The following is a 22,155-nucleotide window of genomic DNA, read 5'->3' as shown; positions in this document are numbered from 1 at the left end:
CCACAATCCTTGTGTCAGGATTTAGTATTGAAATAATTTGTGACATTATTCAAAAAATAGCACTAAAAATTTGGATTAAAAAATGAAATTAGAGATGAAATTTTGATTGAGAAAAGCAAGGTGCTTCAAAGAATTAAAAGCACGAGTTTCCATATGATTATTTAAAGTAATTCAGCAATTTTAGTAAGATGAAACAATTGATCGTAATAGTTGGATATTACTTTCCAATTCATTTATTCAACATCAATATCAAGATAAATTCAAGAGACATTTGAGAGAGAGAGAGAGAGAGAGAGAGAGAGAGAATAAGAAGAGATTTGCTATATGACTTCAATATTATTTAATGGAATTGAAACTTCAAACAATATTTTACATATTACACCCAAATAAATTACATATTATTAAAACATCCTCTTGCCTAAATTATTGTAGTAATTATTTCCAATGGAAAGAATAAATCTACCTGTCTTCTTAGTACAAATTAATGGTGCATAAAATGAGAAATGATATATTTATCACCTCATATGTTTCACTTTCTGAAAGTCACGTTGAAGAGTTCTGGTGAAATATTCTAACAATAATATTACGTAGTCAGAAAAAAAATTATTCAAAAAGTAATCAAAAAATAAAGTCTGTAGACGTGATTCATTTTAATTGTGACTCACATCGTATATTTTATTTTTTGAAAATTTTTGAATTTACTTTTTTTGACGTTATAAATTTTTTATATACTAATGATACATAATAGTCCTCTAAACCGATTAATTCCTGGCTCGAACTTGAGGCGAATGAGGATGAAGAGAGTGAGGAGACGACATATGTGGCTACCTGAGACTGTCATCGTATATCCGAAACGAGAAACTCAGTCAAAGATTCATTTGGCACCTCTTCTTCTTCACTGTAGCTACCTCTCTTTCCTTCTTAGTCACAAATTTTCGAATTCTCTGCAATGCAATTTCAACTGTATCATCATCCATGTTAGCAAAGCAAACCCTAAACCAACCAACCTCCGTGCAGTGAAAAGATGATCCCGGAGAGACATTGAGTTTCACATCGTTGATTATCACACGCCATAGCGCCATTTCAGCTTCAATAGTTGATTCTTTGAGCAACGGGCGCAAATTCATCCAGCAGAAAAGTCCGGCATTGCTATTCAAACAATGATGGATCTCCATCTGCAGTGGTGTTTCCAAACATTTTTATTATGATAAACATTCAAAATCTTAAATTTTACAAACTGTATTTTTTGTTTAATTCATACTTTATCAATAAAAAAAATATAATAATTTAAACTTCTCAAAGCACAAAGAAAAATATATATATATTGATATTATTGTTTCAAAAAAAAACATGTAGATATGTGAACTTTTAAAATTACCCTCATTTTTTAAGTTTGTTATTAATACTTTCAAATAAATGTCACAACTTATTTCCTATTCAGCTATGCAATCGATTATTTTTGTTATATATAAATTTCATTGTCGAAATGCTTTCTAAAACATTGCAATTGTAATAGAATTAATGCTAATTTCACAAGCAATTAAACTAACCAACATACGAGATATATGCCAACATTTTACCTCTTTCAATCCTTCTGTGAAAATTTTGTGCCTGCACTCTAACCTCCTCGAGCTCTCATCAAGAAACCTCCCCACAAAATCATCATCAGAGAGCATTGCAGCGAGTAAGTATTGAGTTTGGGAAGAGACTAATCCAAAACTCGACATCTTTCGAGCACAACTCATAACTTCATTGTTGTATGAGTAAACAATACCAACCCTAAAGCCAGGAAAACCCATGTCTTTCGACAAACTGTAAACGATGTGAATGAGATCATCGTTACTATCCATGTCTTGAATGACCTCAGAAATGCTAGTGAAGTGGGGAAGCCTGAAAATGGTGGCAGTGTAGATTTCGTCGCATACAAGGTGGATGTTTCTTTCATTGATGAAATTCACCAAGCTTTTGAGAGTGTCTTTGTCTAAAATGGTGCCTAATGGGTTTGATGGGTTGGTTATGATCAAGCCTTTCACTCTAATGTTGGCCTCTACTGTTTTGTTGTATGCTTCTTCTAGGGCTTCTATGGTGATTTGGAAATTGTTTGAGCTCTCACAGGTAACTGGTATTATTTGAACACCGGTTCGCCATCTCAAATCCCGAACAAATCTGAAATATTCCAAATGCATAAGGTACGAGTGAAAAGTAAAAAAAAAATTAAAATTAAAAATGAGACGATTGCATTAAGACTTATTATTTTAACACGAGTACCCATAAAAAAAAATGACATTTAATTTCAAAAATACTACTGCTACAAATTGTATGAAGATTCTTTATGAATAATATTTTTCAAATTTTAAAAATTATTATTTTTTTCTCTCATATCATTCAACATAATACATGATTATTTTGTCAACGTCACATAAATGAGAAGTTGTTTAATGCAAAAATCTATTTATGTATAAAATACTTTAAAAATGATATGGCAAAGTTATTTTTATAAGTAAAATCATTTTTATGGTGTTTTATTTTAGAGCGAAAAGAAATTCTGTATGAATTTTATATTTTTAATATCATTACTCATATTTTATGATCTCAACGGGGTGATTATTCAGTACTCCCGGAGTATGGACACGTTATGCTCTATAAGGTTTTGATTGGTGGAAAGACACAAGGGCCCACGATTTATGTTGGAGATGGGGGGACAACATAGGGCTAACTAATTGGTAATTAGTTTGGAGTCTATAACGTAGTGCTCCGGGAGCATTGAATAATTTCCCATCTCAACGTCATTAGTGATCTCGTCCAATCAAAATTAGTCAACTCAATCTTAAAAGTGAGTTCAAGATCCCAACTTTGCAGTTCCAGAGAAGGCAGATTTCAATCACATAAGATTTTGAATCCCCACTTTATTAGATCGATCGACTGTAATTGATTAAGATAATTAATGACATAGTAGTTTAGAACGACAAAAAATGGACTCCATACCATACGTATTTTCTAGTGTGTTACTAAATATGATGGACCTAAATTCTTTGTTAAGACCCAAAGTCAGCTTGAGCCTTGGACAATTTGCACAAGTAAATCAATCATTTTGGAAAACTTTCCAAAAACCCGACTGTGTGTTGTAGTTGGTATGAATTTTTGGGTGGTCCAAATCCAATGAGAGGTCTATTGTCAACACGTAATAACTTAATGGCTATATAGGAAAAAATGAGAAGAAAATTAGCCTGTGCCAAAAGTTCTTTGTATATTTCACCAGAATTCTTTTGATTCTTATTAAATTTTGGAGGAGGTTTGGAAAGGGGGAAAGTAATATATTTTTATAGCTCAAGGGATTAAAATGAACCAGTTTTTTTTATCAGCTCAAAATGAACTAGTTGACAAATGAAGAAATTAAAGTTATTCACCCAAAAAAAATATTTATACACCCAAAAAGTAAGATTCGCTAATAGCTAATGAAGTTTTGATGTAATTAACTTTTAAATTTATACAAAATTTTCATCTTGTTTGTTTTGAAATAATAAAACCTAAATCAAAGGGAAATTCAATTATGTCATTCTATATTTACTTTTACTTTTTGGTTATATAACATTGGATAATTCTAAGTGTGCAAGTACATACTATATGTACTTATATAAGTTCTTACAAATATAAGCAAGTTATCTTATGAAGTTTTTACAAATATACGAAAGTTAATTCATAAAAATTTGAGAAATCATAACTTACGTATATTTGTAAGAACTTACGTGATTTTGTAAGGTAACGCAAGTACATATGATATGCACCTTACACATTCAAACATTTTCCTATAAATGTTATAGGAGCGCCCGAATGAAGTTCCTAAACAAATCCAACCCTCCCATATTCCAGGCGCCTTCCATGGTCAAAACCCCCATGACTGAAACCCACTCCTTAAACAACCAAGAGAACTGAAAAAGATTTGGAAAAACTATGGGGATTCATTTATTAGTAATAGTTTATGTGATTATTTGTATAAAAGATGAGTACGTACGCTGGGCAATAAGGTGATGGAACTAGAAATGCATCACCGGGATCGGCCAAACAAAACATGATCGTCTCATTAGCTCCGGTGGCTCCTCCGTTCATTACTATCCTGTTTGGATCAAACTTAACCCTTCCACCTCTGACTCTCCCCCATAAACTTCGCGACGGCCTAAAAAATAAAAGTAAAAACAATAATTAGTGTACAAGAACTGACCAAATAATACTCATTATAATACTGTGACCGTCTTTTATGCGTGTGGAAGTGCAGTAAAGATTAATGAGAAAACTAGTCATTGAACAACAACGTTAGAAGTACATAAATTAAATACATAATCAAACACAGAAAACATATGGATCAAGTAGTCGTACATTCCTAAACTCCGGCAGGCCATGATAGTCCTGAAAGTTGGCTATGTCCTTGAAAGCCATTGATCCTTCAGTTGTGCAAATGGATGCTGCTGGGTTTTTCTCAATCCACTCCTTAATTAGGTCAAAACATAGCTGCAAACAAAAGCCACAAAAAATAATTAACTTTTGAGAATGAAATCATGGTTAGAATCCCATTTTCTCTCTTACCCAAAATCCGTGCACAAAAAATTATTGCTATTTGGGTGAATCTATTCGCACGTTGATTTTTCTAAACATTTTTCTGAGCACGGATGCTGGGTCAGTGGCATTGAGAGTATGAGAGACATGGAAGTTCGCAAAACCTGGTTTTCAGCAAGACCCATTTGGATGACACCATTAGGGTTTTTGGTGAGGTGAAAAGGATCATTATCATGTGCCTTCCAACCATCAAAGTATGGAGAATTTTCACCATGTTCGTCATTGGTTGCTATCTTGGACAAAAGTTGTTGATTCAAACTCGTCAACCCCATTTTTCTTTCTCTCTCTCTAAAGATATGATCCTATCAATATATATATGTGGTGATGATTGTCTAAAATGAAGTGAGATACAACTGGACATATGACAGGGTATTTATAGGCAAGTAACAAGAAAAGTAAGCGACAGAGAAGTCTCCCTTCAGAATGCCCAAGAGTCCAACTTCCAGGTTTAGTAGCCAAATTTGGGAACTAGCGATGTATTATTTCAAGTGCTCGTTTGGCCAACATTTTGGGATTAAAAAAATACAAAAAAATAAATAAAATAAGTTATATAAGTTAATAAGATAAAATATTATTTTTTACCTATAATTATTATATTTTTTTTCTCTTACAAAAGTCAAAAAAGTTCCAAAACAAAAACCAAACGAGGCTAAAAAAGTTAACTATATTAGCCAATGCCAAACGACTCCTAACTCTCACATTTAATATTCATAAGCAGTAATTAATTTTTGATTAATGTTTGAGAGCACTAAAAATGGAGCACTAGGGGAGCACTAATGAGGTGGCTCTCCCTTTGATGTGATGGTTGTCTCTTGTGTTTTTCTTTTTACTTTTATTTTTTACATTTTCTAACTCATTAGAGCTATTAGTGATGGGATTTTGTAGTAGTCTCTATCGTTGCTGTTAATTTTTTTGTGGTCGTGCCCATATAAGACGTTTACTTCAGTTTTAAGTGAAATCCCCACAAGTTGGTCGTGGAATTAATCTCTGGAATTAGTTGAGGTCACTAGTGAGTAATGGAATTAGTTTTTCAAAAATAATCGAGATGCGTGTAAGTTGGTCCGACCCCTGATTATTAAAAAAAAAAAAAACACCCAAGTGTCCAAAGACAAGAAATAAAATTTTAAAAAAATAAAAACGGTATTGCCTACACATACAAATTTTCAGGATTCACTACTCAAAAAATTAAGTTTTTTTTATTTGTTGTATTTTTTTTTTTTTCACTGTTTTTTTTATATTTTAAGTACTTTTTAAAATTTTTAGATACACCTAATATAAATATATAATATTTGTGAAAAAAAATTTAAAAAATTCACTAAATACTAAAAATATAAATTAAAGAAAATATGAAAATTCAGTACATTTTTTATATTCTTGTGTATTTATTGATTTTTTAAAATATTTTTTTACAAATATTTTACTTTTTGGATACATCTAAATAAGGTGTATCTAAAAAAAAAATTCTTAAAATTTTAAAAATATTCCCTAAAAACAAAAAAAAAAATACGAAAAATAAAAAAAAAAAAACTCAATTTTCAAAAAATTTAATCTAAAAAATTAAAACCAAACATACTGAATACCATTCATTTTTTTTAAAGACACATGAAATTATGTGGCTATCAAATCAATATAATTTATTTTAAAGAATAATTTAAACACAAATATTTAAAAATAAAATGGTTCAAATTATGAAAGTGTAACTTGTAATGAGCCTAAAACTAAATATTTGTCAGTTATCCGATTAATATGATTATTCTCAAGTATAATCTCATATCTAAACATGGCTCTTAATAAGCTTACAAAATTACGAAATTGTACAGTCACAAGGGTACATTTTTGTATCGCAATCATTCTTGATATGATCCATATCCTACCAATTTTAAGGGTCTTTTGGGAAGTAAAAAAAAAAAAAGGTTAACTTTTAGTTTTTTACCAATTTTAGGTCACATCATCTCTCACATTTTTTACCTACAAAAAGACAAAATAGACTAAAAAAGTAAAAAAATCAACTTTTTATCAACTTTACAAAACACCACTAAATCTAACATCATAGAGCTCATTTTCAAAAAAAAAAAAAAAAAATTGGCTTAACACCTTATAAGGTTTTTGTTTAATATAAATTCTCCCCTCATATTTGAAAAATTATACTTACCTCATATCAGATTAAAATAACATTTTTGCCTTTTAGCCTTTATACATATAAAATAATAAAATAATACAGATATTTTGGTCATGTTATTTTAAGGGAAATAATAATTATCTTCTTTGGTTTAACACACACAAAAAATTTGAGTTTTTTTATTTTGTGTTTTTTTTTAACTAAATTTTTTTAATATTTTAAGTAATTTTTTTAATTTTTAAGATACACCTAATCTAGATATACTTGACATTAAATTCGCCAAATAAAAAAAAAATCAATACATTATGTTATTTTGTTGTGTTTAATGGATTTTTTGTACAAATTTTATACGTTTCAAATATATCTAGATTAAATTGATCTAATCTAGATATAATGGTGGGATTAAAAATGAAAAATTATATTCGTATATAAAAATTTATAAAAAAAATATATCATAAAAATATTGTGATATTGATATTGTTAAGAATATAAATCATTTTTGCAGGTGTTTTGTTTTAAAGTAAAAAGTTATCATTAAGCTATATCATTGTGTTCGAAAATTCTACATAAAATTTATGTTTATATAACATCACATAATAAGAATATATTCAAGTAGAATTGAATGATGGAAAGTTGTAGAATATAGTCATGATAATGGAGAACAAATTGTAGAAAAAATGGTAAGATGGTTATTTAAAAAAATTTAGGGCATGATATCTGCAATTCATGAGGCAATTTGTAATGAGATTACAAAATTTGGAAAGGAAAATATAATTTTTCAAATGTGAGAGAGATTTATATTAAATAAAAATCTCAGAGAGTGTCAGTGTAATTTACCCTAAAATTGGAGATAAAAATTCATGAAGATAGTACAAGTGATTTAGTGGGTGTTTGGAAAGTTGTTATTTTAGCAGGTTATTTAATTTTTGACTATTTTAGTAGAATGTTTTTGTAGTTGGATGTGTTGTTTATGAGAGAAAAAATAAAATAACTATGAATTTAATATGATATTTTATCTTATTAACTATTTTAATTTATTTTCTCTTTTTATATATTTTAGTCAAAAATAAAAAATAAAAATAAAAACTAAAATCTAACTTGCCAAACAAGTTGGTGAATCAGATATCGCAATGGCTTGCGTGTAAGTCATGACCCATGAATCTATGTGAACAGAATAAGAGCTCATTGTTTTTTCACGATAAATTATAAATACATTTTAAAAATTTGTTTAAAATATAAATTATTTTTTATAATTTAAAAAATTTTAAATTTTCTTTATTAGAATTTTTATTTAGCAAAATTAATTAAAAAAATAAAATTCGTAATTGATCTCTTGTTCAATAATAAAATTACCTAAATTATTAATTAAAACATATTTTTAATATCATTAAAAACTGTTAATTGACTTAATGATTTATTAATAAAATAGACGATTTGCTATGAAATTAGAAACCTCAAGGGATGAAATATAATTTTCAAAATCACAAGGGACGATTTATATTTTAATCAAATCTCAAAGGGTATATTTGTAATTCACCTTTTGTTCATTGATGTATGTAAAGGACTGTTTGGCTGGTCTTTGGGTAGGTTTTTTTCTCTATAAAAAGGAAATTTTGTTTCCTGGGGAAAAAATGTGGGAAAATCAAGCACAAGGTGTGAACTCAACTAATGGAGATCCTTAGGCTTCGTTTGGGAACTGTCCTTTTTAGCTAAAAAGTCAAAAAGTTACTAAGGCCTCGTTTGGGAACCCTCATTTTTAGTCAAAAAGTCAAAAAGTTACTAAATTAGCCAAAAAGTCAATAACTCATACCAAAAAGTCAAAGATTTTTTTTCTCTCTACTTTTTGCACATCTTTTCGTAAAAAGTCAAAAAGTCATCCCAAACATACTAGCTTTTTTAACTCATATTTTAGCTAAATAACCAAAAAGTTACTAAATTAGCATGTTCCCAAACGAGGCCTAAATTAGTCAAAAAGCCAACAACCCATATCAAAAAGTCAAAGATTCTCTTTTCTCTCTACTTTTTGCTTATCTTTTTGTAAAAAGCCAAAAAAATCATCTCAAACATAATAGTTTTTTTTAGCTCATATTTTAACCAAATTACTAAAAAGTTACTAAATTAGCCTGTTCCCAAATGAGGCCTTAATTTCAGTCAAAGTTTTTCTGTGATGGATTTTGTTGTATAAATCTTTTTTATACTTTTTTGTTATAGTATATAATCTAGTAGTTTGAGAAAAAATTACAATAAAATAATATTATAATAACCACAAAATCTAAATGATATAATCTTATTTTAATTTTAAACATAAATAGTTAGATTACTACAGAAACATCATTATAGAGAAATTCATTGCAGAGAATAAGGTTTATTACATTTTCTCCTAAATTATTGTCAAATTGTCGTACATGAACTATCGATTGAATCTATTTAGTCCGTAAAGTATATAAATCAAAGTCTATCTAATCCCTAAACTATTGATTGAATCTATTAAATTCCTAAAATATTTAATTCAAGCATATTTAATCCCGAAAAGAATTACAAAAATAAAATATATGCCCATACGTATTAAAAATTAGTAAAATACCCTCCTCAATTAAGATTTTATTACAAAAAAGTCTTCTAAATTTTTATTTTGTCTTTAAAAGTATATTATTTCATTGTGTGTTTAAATTAATGTTAGAGTGTGAATTTTTAGTCTTATCAATCAATTATATGAATATTAGATATATTGAAAAAATAGAATTAGATAAAGGCAAGTACTTATCCATTGTAGAAGATAAATAAAAAAAAATACTATAGATAATTACCTTTATCCTTATAAAAAAAATTCAATATATGGATTAACACCCACTTATGAAAGACAGAATAAAAATTTAAGGTTTTTTTTTTTAAAAATAAAATTTTAACTAGATAGGGTCTTTTACTAATTTATAATATTCATGAGCTTTTATTTTATAGGATAAATTACAAATACACCCCCTAAGGTTTGCTTAAAATACAGATTGCCCCCTGTGGTTCGAAAAATTACAAATACCCCCTCTTTACAATTTTTTATTTAACAAAATTAATTAAAAAAATGAAATTCATAATTTTTATCCTATACAATAATAAAATTATCTAAATTATTAATTGAAACATATTTTTAACATCATTAAAAATTGTTAATTCACTTGATGATTTATTAATAAAAATGGCGATTTGTTATGAAATTAAAAACCTCAGGGGGTGGAATGTAATTTTGAAAACCACAGGAGGCGATTCATATTTTAATCAAATCTCAGGAGAATATTTGTAATTTACCCTTTACTTTTCTAATCCTTTTAGTGACTAAATAAGTTTGAATTAATTTAGGAACTTAATGAATTCAATTGATAGTTTAGGAAAATAGACTTTGATTTATGTACTTTAAGAACTAAATAGATTCAATCAAGAGTTCAGAAACTAAATAGACAATTTGACGATAGTTTAAATGTAGAAAGTGTAATAAATCCTACAGAATATAAACTAATTGTCATATAAGTTTATATGTATTACAAAAAAATCAAGCTATTTATGCTTAGCTCAATTAAAGCTAGTTTTAGATTGACTCTTAAAAAGTAAACTAACCAAGTTTAAACAAACTAGGATTGGTTTGGCAACCCAGTTAAAATTTAGTTTTTAGTTTTTAACTCATTTTAGGTTACATTATCTTTTATATTTTTTTACCCACAAAAAGGCAAAATAACCAACTCATGTTAAAGAGTTGTTTGGAAAGTGTCAAATAAGTATACTTTTAACTTTTTACAAAAATTGTACAGAGAAGTTAAAAGGTGATATAACTAAAAAAATAAAAAGATAAAAAAGTATACAACGATAACACTTCCTAAACAAACTCTAGATGAGTTAATAGTTAACAATCAAACATCAAAGTAAATACTAAATCATGTGTTCAAACTTTACTAAGCTAACCAAATAATTATAACACTTTTATATATATATATATATATATATAATTCAGTTCAAGGTATTTTAAAATTAACGATCAGGCAAATCTTTGGAAACCATTTGGTAGACTCGAATTCAAGATTTTAAATCTAATTATCAGATTTTTACTCCTAAGCTTTGAGATTCCAAATAATTAGAATACTTACATATCAATTTATATAAGAGCGTGTAACAACATATAAAAAAGCATGTTAAGTATATAAATAATAATAAAATAATTCACACATAAATTTACTTGTTATATAAAGGAGAGTTTGGTAACACGTGGAGATGAGTAAGTGAGTCAATCCAAATGTCAATAATCTAACAGTTCAGAGACATAGCTTAGGCGAGAATGCAGGTTTTCATGTGCATGTTCATCAGACAATTCCAGGACTCTGGTTTTTGTGTTCCTTTTCTTTTGAATCCAAAAACAAAGAACAGGTGTGTTACACGTTGGTCGTGATGCGTTTTTTGAACAGCATTGGTCACGATGATGGCTCGCGTGCTTATTACACTGGACGGCGCTTATTACACTGGACGGCAATTTAAGGATTCGTTTGGCCTAATTTTTAATAATTTTAAAATTGATAATTAAGAAATAGAAATTAAAAATATTTTTTTACTTATTTTTCAATAATTAATTATTTAAATTTATTTAAATTATTTTTATCTCATAAATTATAAATAAAAACTACACTAAACAATCTAATATAAATTTCAAAATTATATATATATATATACACCAGCAGTTCTATAAAAGAAACAAGTCCATGTGATAGTCAAAATAATGGGTACAAACATAAGTCGAGTTAAGAATATTTAAGTTGGGTTTAGATTATAAATTTAATGAAAAAAATGAAAAATGAAAAACAAAAAATAACATACATTTTATTCTTTTTCTTTCCCATCTCAAATTCCTTCAAAATTCATAATTCAAACATAACTTTAACAATACTTAAATTATGTTTAGATTATAAATTTAAGTAAAAATTTAAAAAGAAAAAAAAAAAAAAAGAAAGAAAGGAAATGTGTGTAGGACTTTGGAATCCCTCACATTTTTATTTTTTTTATTTTAAAATTTTGTTTAAATTTATAATTCAAACATAACTCTAATATATATCCAGTTTTAAAGGTAACTTGTGGGAGGAGAGAACCCGCAAGGGTAGCCCAGTTGGTTAAGGGTAAGGGACCAGGGACTTAGGAGTTTGCTTTTCTCTAGGTCTCAGGTTCAAATCCCACCCCCAGCTGGCTACTGGCGGGCCACTGCATCTTTGTCCGGTCGATCAGCTCAGGGCCCCGAGATTAGTCGAGGTGCGTCACTCTGAAGGGGTGCTGGCCCGGATACTCGATTATCAAAAAAAAAAAAAAACTTGTGAGAGGAGAGAATGTTTGTTAAGGGGCCGACAAAATTGCTTCTTTAGGCATAGGAACCCCACTCTATAAGATCAATTAGTACATTATATAATTACTAAATATGAATATGAATATGAATATAAATATGAATATTTCACTTGATAAATGTACCATGTTCAAAGTTGAAACATATATATATATTTTTACAAGTTAGTTAAAAATTGATTTTTTTGATTTTTTTTTTTTTTAAATGTGTCAAAATAGATTAAAAGTTAAAATTTGACTTTTAACTATGTTATATAAACCTCTATTGTTGGCTCTATCAGTTAGGAATGTTCTATTTTCAAATTTATGTATTTATGTGTTTTTAATACAATTCCGACCATATATTGTGCGATGATTTTGAAAATATGAAAATATCAAGATATCATTTTGAGATTTTGTTGGATGAGGATCTTGTACCATAATTTACTTATGTGGACCTAAGTGATGCGGGTAATTATCCTACAACAATAATATGTTTATATTGATATATTTTTTTTGGATCGACAAAAGAGAAATTTTATTAATAAAAGGAATTAGCGATTACAGAGATCAAACTGGAGAGAAATACATCTTAGCTTGGAAGATGAATCTGAACTAGGTTTACATACCATCTAAAAAAAACTAAATTTACATTGACAGTTAGGAATCTTTTATCCTTAAAATCTCTATGTTTATATGTTCGTAATGCACTCTCAATCATGTGACATGTTAAGAATTTCAAAATATGAAAATATCAAGCTACAATCCTAAATCTTGGAGTTTGTTGGATCATATAGACGGAGGATCTTGCTCCATAATTTGCTTAGGTAGACCTATAAATGAGGATAATTACTTTACAAAAATAATTTGTTTACGCAGATGATGAGAAATTTTTGGTCATTAAAATTCTATGTTCATCTATTCACGATACAATTCTGATCACACAATCTATTAAAATTTTAAAAAATGGAAAAGCTCCAGTCACTAGCTTATAGCTACAAGTTTGCTATATCAAGTAGACGATTTTTTTTTTTTTTTTGATCAGCAGAAAAGAAACCTTTGTGCCATAATTGCTAAATACACTACTTATTACACAATGTGTTGAAAATATAAAAACCTTGAAAGATGATGGTCAAAGTATATTGGCACAAAGCAATTCATGCCATAATCTACATTCATGCAAAACGTGCATGTTACTTACTGTACTAATACAAACATATACAGAAATATTACAAAAAAAAAAAAGACACCCTAGAAAATACCCAAAATTTCAAATTTGTAGTCAGGATTTACTTAAGTAGTACCACAATAACAACTGAAATATAACTAGGTATAGAAGTATATATATATTTTTGATAATCAGACGTCTGAGCCTCAACTAATTCCAGGATCCTGAAACTAACGACCATACAAGTGGTCTAAGGTTTGGGATGTTAAGCCTTCATGAGATTCAAACCTCCAACTTCTTTTTTTTTTTTTTTTTTTTTTTTATTAGCAAAAGAAACTTTATTGATGAAGAAAGCAAGATACATGCGAAAACTTACATCAACAAAGAAGGGAAGTGCAAAGAGTATCATAACTAACCTTACCAATCCCAACTAGGTTGGCATCGATAAGGAAGCGCAATCCTTTGCTAGCACTTAACCCAAGATTGGTGAGGAACCAATCAAAAGAACCAAGAAGAGGGGAAGGGAAAAAACAACACAAGAAGGGAAAAACAACACAAAACATGACTATGGGCCCTGTTTTGATCAAGGCACATTCCAATAACACTTCTTGAATGGCAACTTCAAGAATGGTAACTTCTTTGGTTGTCTGTTATTGGTGTTATGCCAAACCCCTTAAAGTTAAGTATATGGTTATTATTCATCAACATATGTGGTACTTCCTTCATCACGAAAGACAAATTATAGTCATTTTATTCCTCAATCTTCATTTAAGATGTTGTCAATATATATATTAAAATTTTAATAATACTATATGAAGCAAATTATACATTGGTCCCTATAATATGCTTTTTATGTCAACTTTGTCTCTATATTTTCAATTGTATTAATTTTACCCTTTATTTTTCATAGTGTCAATTTAATACGATTGATGATATCAACTAAAAAATTAGTCATAAATATTAAGAGCAAAATAGTCAAAAACAATTTCAATTTGAGAGTGGCTTCTCTCATGTTGGGGCTAAAACTGGACCAAACAGTCCAATCAACAGGATCGTAACACATCAGCAGATATAGCAATCAAAGGTTGAGATTCGGCCACACATGTAGAGTCTTAACCCTTACATCGAACGGCATCGTTTTGTACTAACGGAGGATCACAAACTAACGTTGAGGGCTTTTCATCGTCATCTTCTGGTGAGACTTTTCATCTTCGCACTCAAAAGCAATAGGTGATTTTTTTCGTGCTCAAAAACGATAGTGATTGTTTTTCTAGAAATTTTCTCTCCTCACCAAAAATCTTCATTCGTAAAAAATGAATGGATGAATCAATGCGTACTGAAGCTTTTGAACCTCCATGGATGAGAGATTTGTTGGGACCAAACAGGTGATTTGTATTCTCTGTCTCTCAATAGCTAGCGTTATAGGAGTATATATGTTCATAATATACATACACACACATACATATATAGGGATATATATTGTATATCTATGGCTTCTTTTTTTTCTTTACCAGATGTTCACATGGTTTATATAACTTTGTGAATGTACCTATATACAATAACTTCTATACTTCTGGGACTAATTTATAATTTTTCCAATCAATTTGATAAGTGTAACTTTTTATTTAGAAAATATCATAGGTATTTATGTTCTCAATTATGTGTTCACTAGAAATTATATAAAAAGAACGTGGTGAGGTTATATTACTCTGCATGATTTCATAATATAATTTATTTTGTTGTTGAAAATTAAAATAAGGATGCCAATCCGAACCTCAATATACCAGATTACAAACCCCGAATAGGTTTGGAGTTTGATTCATTGGATGATGCAAAAAAAAATTACAATGAGTTCGGAAGGATTACTGGTTTCAGTGTTCGAATTGAATACTCTAACACATGCAAAAAAACAGAGAGGATCACTTCTAGGAGGTTTGTTTGTTCGAAAGAAGGGTTCCGACATGAAGACAATAGGGATATCAAAACGAAAAAGCTGCGTCAAAAGACAAGAACTGGTTGCAAGGCACTTATGACAGTTGTATTGAATAAAAAGAGCCAAAAATATGAGGTTACTGATTGTTTTGATGATCACAATCACCCACTTCATATTCAAGAATGTGTCCATTTGATGCCTTCGCAATGAAAAATTACAAAAGCTCAAGCAATTGAAGCTGATTTGGCAGAGGCCTCTGGGATTAGATTACGATCATCGTTTGAGCTTGCATTTCGGCAAACAGGTGGAAGGGAATGTCTTGGTTTTACTCGCCAAGATTTGAAAAACTATCTTTGGACCAAACGACAACGGGACTTGAAGTTTAGGGAAGCTGGAAGTTTATTGGCGTATTTTGCGGACAAATCAATGAAAGATTCTTCATTTCACTTTAATATGCAATTAGATGTTGTAATAACCCTCACCATTGCTTACCGATAAACACTAATTACCGTTAAACTGAACTGATTATGACTGATGATTGAACTGATTAAAGTACTGAACTGACTGACTGAAAAATTGGAACTAAATTGACTGAGTATGTGTGTTAATTTGTATTCTATCTGTTTGATTGTTTAGTTGATCTGTTCACGTGTTATGTTTAAACTGCTAATTGAAGGCCTTATCGGCGGCCGAACCGAGAATTGATTGATGTTTCATGACCCTCATAATTAATGTGATTTTACGGGGTATTTATCTGAAAACTGATTAGGTATGATTAAATTAGGTTAAATATTGGGTTAATTGCAAAGTTTGACTTAATTACAATTAGACCACTTAGTGGCCACTATCTCAATATAACATGTGAGCCTTGTATACACTTGAAACAAACATTTTCCTCAGCCCTCTTCTTGTTCTTGCCGACCTTGAGGGAGAGAGAGAGTAGATTTGTTCTTGAAGAATTGCTTGGTAATTGAAGTATAGATTGCATATTTGAGCTCCCAAACCTTGAATACAAGACTTAGGTAAGGATTTCATCTTCTCATTCTTGTGTTTGAGCTAATTCTTGCATGGTCCATGTTAAATTGTAGAGCTAAGTCATGTTCTAGTTCATACATGTTGATATAGAGCATAATTCATGCATGCATGTTTGAATTGTTGAGTTGTGAGTTGGTTTCATGGTAAAATTGTCACATGCATGCCCATGTTTTGAGTGTAGTCCATGATTTCATCATGTTTTGGAAACAATTGGCTCTCTAGAGCATGTTTTGAAGCTTTGAATTGATTTGAATTCATACATGTTTGCATGTTCTTCATGTTCATGAAATTGGTTTGAAATTGGGTTTGAATTAAACACCCTTGGGCTTTGATTTCTCAAATCGAGTTTTGAATCATGTTATTCCATGTGTTTACAAGTGTTTTTCCAGAAATTAGCCCAAGAGGATCGGTTTTGATGCTTTTGAACTTGAGTTTGAGGTTGGAGGTGCAATCTGGAATTTCCAGATTTTGCACTCCCGCTCGAGTGGAAAGAGAGACGCTCGAGCGTGGAATCCGAGCATCCAGCATCTTGCACTGTTTTATAGTCCGCTCGAGCGGAGGATTGGGCGCTCGAGCGGAATCATGTGTCTCAAGCTCAAGCGGGCGTCGAGCATCCGTCGAGCGGAGATTTCACTCATCCAGTACTTTTACAGTACGCTCGAGCGGGAAAGTTGACGCTCGAGCGTGTACCTTTGTTGCATGACCGCTCGAGCGGGGAAACCTGAGCTCGAGCGGGACTCTATTTTCTGAAATTCTGAAACTGTTTTCTGATCACATCTTTGCATCCTTATCCCATCCTAGGCATGCTTAGGCCTAGTTTAAGGCATCTTGTTAAGGACATAGATGTAGAACACACCGAGGCAAATTAGGGATTTAATTATTATCTTTCCCAGTTGTGTAGCTTAGTGTGTTCAATCTGTTAACTGTGTATGGTTGGCTTTCTGAGGAGACGCTCTAGCATACTGTAGCCCAAAACTCTGTGAGTAACGATTGTGTAAAGATATGTTCACAAATGATTATCTTCTGAACAACTGAACTGTACTGTTTTCTAAACTGATTACTGTTAACTGAATGAATGTATGTCCTATATTCTGAACTGTATTGTGGCATCCTTAGCACCTACTGTTTACTGTTACTGTTACAGAGATCTCTGTCGGTTCCCTTGTTGGAACCACTACTGTTTACTGATTGATGGCCATCACTACTGTTCGGTCTTTTAAGACCTACCGTTTACTGTACTGTTATGCTAATGGATGTACCACATATGACTGTACTGACTGAACGACTGAAATACTGTTTAAATGGACTGTGTTTCATTACTGTAAGGACATTCATTCTTAACCCCTTTACGCATTATGTTATTCACTGGGCTTTAGCTCACTGCTCATATATATATGTAGGTGTACAGGCACCAGACCGCGGCTAGGAGCGTCAGGGTTACTCCAGTTTTGTCAAGCCAACTACCGTGCCTCACTGCGAGGTTCCAAGCCTATCGTGTTAAGGCTTAGGGGTGTTTTACAATTTCCCCTTCTGTACTGTCTTACTGTTTTGTATAGACTGAATGCTTACTGTACTGTGATGCGAAGGGTTGAGTCCCTAGTCTGAATGATTGTAAATATCGTGCATACTGTTCTGTACTGTTTATGTATATATGTATGGAAAGTCTTTTTGCATACAGACTGTCACAGCTCATTGGGCATTGTTTAATTACTGTTTTGGCTTCCGCCAAGTCCTGTACTCTGTTTTACTGTTCTTCTGTTAAGCAGGCCTTCGGTAATCTCGGATTACTGGCCGGTTACGGTGCTAAACCCATAGGGCCGGGTTTGGGTCGTGACAGATGTTGAAGAACAAATTACTAACATCTTTTTGGCTGATCCGAAAATGATAATTGACTATAGTATGTTTGGGGATCTTGTTAGTTTTGACACAACATATAGAACCCATAAGGATTATCGTCCGTTAGCAGTTTTTTTGGGGTTTAACAATTATAGAAAGAGTGTTATATTTGGGGCTGCACTTCTCTATGATGAAACTGTTGCCTCGTTTGAATGGTTATTTAGGAGCTTCTTTGATGCTATGTCGGGAAAGAAACCGAAAACATTTTTCACCGATCAAGACCCTGCTATGGCAAAGGCTATTTCGTTGGTTATGCCTGACACATTCCATAGAATATGCATGTGGCATATGAAGCAAAATGCAATTAAGCACTTGGGAAGTAAATATGTAGGTGATCATGGTGGGATTGGTGTCGAGCTTAGTAAATTCATTTACAATTATGAGGATGAGGAATGCTTTTGCATTCCTTGGGAAGAAATGCTTGACAGATTTGATGTTCATGATAATAGTTAGTTGCCTACTATATATGGGGTGAGGGAAAAATGGGCAAAGCCTTATGTTATGACAGTTTGGTCGGCTTGGGCTAATACTACACAGGTAAGTAAAAGCTTCAATGCCAAGCTTCGTAATTTCTTGCAATCGGACTTAGGAATAGTGCATTTCTTTAAACATTTTGAAAGGGTTGTTGATGATATTAACCACATAGAGTTGGAATGTGAATATGCTTCTCGTCAAAAGTTACCGAGAATTGGATTACCCGTTCCCATGTTGATTAATACAGGAGATTTTTACACAAACCAGATTTTTGAATTATTCAAGATAGAATATTTGAATAGCTTGCGTGATTTTGCTTGGAAACAAGATGAAAGTAACCTTTCACATGACTATATGGTCAAGACACCTGATGAGCCTATGGTTCGTGAAGTGAAAGCCAACCCACAAGGCCCTCAAGTGTCATGCACTTGTCGATTGTTTGAGAGATGTGGAATTTTGTGTTCCCATGCTTTCAAAGGCCTTGACATGATGAACATCAAAGAGATACCAGAATCTTACTTGTTGAAGAGATGGGCAAAAAAATCCAAAGACGGATTGGTGCAAGAAAATAATTGGTGTGTAGCTAAACAAGTTGTGGCTGATTTGGATATGAATGCTCATTATAGAATGTTGTGCCCGAGTTTGATTAAGTTGGGTTGTCGTGCGGTTGAAAGCAAAGAAACTACATGCATGCTTATGAAAAATTCTATTGAAATGGCAAAAAAGATTGATGATGTCTTAAGCAAACAAGCTAGTGTGAACGAACAAGAAAATGATGCTCATGCACCTTCATGTCCACAAAAATCAAGTGAAAAGGTTGCAGAAGAAAATCAACCTCATGTTTTTAAAGCGAATGGGTTAAAAAAAAAAAAAAGGAGGGGCTAGGGAAGGGTAGGCCGAAAAAAAAGGCCTAAGAGTTGGGTTGAATTGTAACCCAAAGTAAAGAAAAGTAGACGCAAAATGGAATCTCAATCAGCCCCTCAGCCGTCGATTACAGATTGTACAATATAAGTTGAAGGTTATTTTCTGTTTATAAATGTTTTTTTTCTTAATCATACACTTCTTATTGATTTTATACAAATTTGCATAATATAGGATAATATGCCTCTTTATGTGCCTGTGTTCGAAGATAAGAACATGGATCAAGTCATCTCCATCCACAGGGTGTTGAGATGCCCAATTCCATGTCATGGATGATCCTAGAAACACCTCAAGCTTGGAACCATCTTTCCTTCACTCATTTGTTACAGGTGAAAATGAGTTCTACTGAAGTTTAATTATTTGGTTTTATACAACTTATATTATTCATGTAAATCAAACTATAACGCAGCGGATGAAAAATTATGGTCATACCTTTTTCTGCAGAGTCTGAATTGAAGGATCTCATGGGTAAATCACGTGCTTCCTGAATCTGATCAATCAACCTAGCAGTAGAGTGATATTACAAAAAGAATATCACCCACACAAGTCATAGTGCAAAATGGTTCTTAATCGTTGTATTTTGGGAGATAGTCAGTTTATTGAAAAAACATACGACATACGTTGTTTTTTTCTTAATCACCCATATCCCATATCATATCAGATATATAGGATAATATCCCATCTATCCATATCAGTTGATATGATAGATATGGATATCCTGAGTGGTTATCCAAGTAAGTTTTGAATTCAAATTCAAACTTACATGGATAAAGTTCAAAAGGTTCAAAGGGTCATGCCACATGGGCACCCAATTTCTAACATCTCCCACTCGGACATGAGTTGGCATGACATTGCCACATCTCTATCTCAATCTCTCCAAAAATGAACAATCTCATACTAGCCACTGCACTGTGCGACTGCTGAGAACACCTGCATGTGGGAGCTCTATACTAGAAACTCAAAATGAGCTAGCATAGTGACATCAACCCAAAAAGAACAGAAATAGTGTCTCATATACCCCAGACCCATCTAATTACACCGGTCAAAAAAAAAAAAAAAAATCTTTAATCCCTCAAAAAGAGCATGTTTGGCCTTCTCAATTCTTGCAATATATTCACACTTAATCCGCCTCTCATACAGAGCAATGTGAGTTGCCGGCAGTGAATATACAACAGTGGTATAATACTAGATGATCTTCCCTTTGCCCTCATGCCATTTAGTTTAGGATTGACCGCTTTCCTAGTGATGTCCCTTAAAGCCGAATCATACATGACCGCAGGCAATATACCAAAGTAGCAGAACATCAACCCCTTACCTTATGACATAATCAAAAGTCACAAAATGGTACATAAATGAAAGTCATATCAATAATGATACGTAAGACTCACACGGTGAGGAAACATGGATCCATTCTCTCATCTCATTACTCGGTCGCCAAGCACATATAGTATGAATACATGCTACGGTGGAGTAACTCTTCCATAAAGAGTGACGTCATACTCGATACACCGTACAGATATTAGTCTAGTCGCTTTCTGGCGCCTAACCCGAATTCTCTATTTGCTCGCCTTTTAGGCGCCAAATGAGATCTCGTATCTGGCTAATCATAACAGGCACAACATGGAAAGTGGGTACTAACATCCATGTTCGGTCCTTAACACGACCTCATCTTGGTTGTAACCAAGGCGACATGCATAGTGGATTATTTAAGCCTCTCTTGGCTCTAAATAAAAATAAACCACTAATTTCATCCTTGCTCGCTCCCAAGCGCCAAGGGCGATTGCTCGTGTGAGTGAGCCAATCTTGCCTGCTAACATCATCATCTGCTAATCATTATGACACAAACCATAATAGTGTCAACATCCCATCATCTCAAAATAAGTGATCGATTTTAAAAAAATTTGACCATAGCTTGCGAAATTCTAGATTCCAAACATAAGCCTTATCAGCACCTCTTGCGATAAGTATATACAACGGAATCCACCATGTGCACCTCACATGAAGTGATTCAAGATCACAATTCTAGATTCCAAACATAAGCCTTATCGGCACCTCTTGTGATAAGTATATACAACGGAATTCACCATGTGCGCCTCACATGAAGTGATTTAAGATCACTACCTCTTGCGCAATAACCTCTCTAAAGATATTTTGGTGACCAATTTGCGTTCATTCTTAATGCGCCCAACTAGCGCATTGAATCTTACAAGGAGTAAATTAATATACTACTAGTAAAGCATTTTATCCACAGTCTAATGAGCAAGGTCAATGTCTAAACAACTCGGTTGACCATTTACCAAAGATAACATTTATCATGCCGAATACGCCCGCATAGCGTACTTTAGGCTCCCACAACAAAGAAAACATCAAGGAATATAGGTAATTTGTTTCTCCCAAAAACAATCCGAGGATTCACTCAATAGCTAAGGCTCTGGCTTTTACCGATAGGTAAGTCAATGGGTTTGTAATTTTGCATCTAGAATCGTTCTAGGATATTCCTTATGTAAGTCATCGAAGACAAAACATGAATTCTCCCAAAACAATCCCTAAGGATCGTACATCCGAGCATATAAATTACATCACCTATGTCCATTATATCTAAAACAGAGGACTGCCCACCCTAGGTGGCGACAACCTTATAAATTCTTGGCTTAT

General features: G+C 31.9%; 1 protein-coding gene across 1 annotated transcript; it reads right to left on the bottom strand.

The window, feature by feature from the left end:
* Positions 1-640: 640 nt before the first annotated feature.
* LOC114275145 (1-aminocyclopropane-1-carboxylate synthase) lies at positions 641-4,883 on the bottom strand. The gene is given in 6 exon segments (XM_028217142.2): positions 641-1,175; positions 1,581-2,166; positions 4,013-4,155; positions 4,157-4,174; positions 4,375-4,506; positions 4,716-4,883. Coding segments are annotated over 6 exon segments (1,461 nt in total). The 3' UTR covers positions 641-761.
* Between the last annotated feature and the right edge of the window lie 17,272 nt (positions 4,884-22,155).

The sequence above is a fragment of the Camellia sinensis genome, chromosome 8 (genome assembly GCF_055761805.1).
Source record: "Camellia sinensis isolate YWXY chromosome 8, ASM5576180v1, whole genome shotgun sequence".
Classification (NCBI taxonomy): Eukaryota; Viridiplantae; Streptophyta; class Magnoliopsida; order Ericales; family Theaceae; genus Camellia; species Camellia sinensis.
The sequence above is the reverse complement of the archived record's forward strand: the minus strand, read 5'-3'. Positions and strand labels throughout refer to the sequence as shown.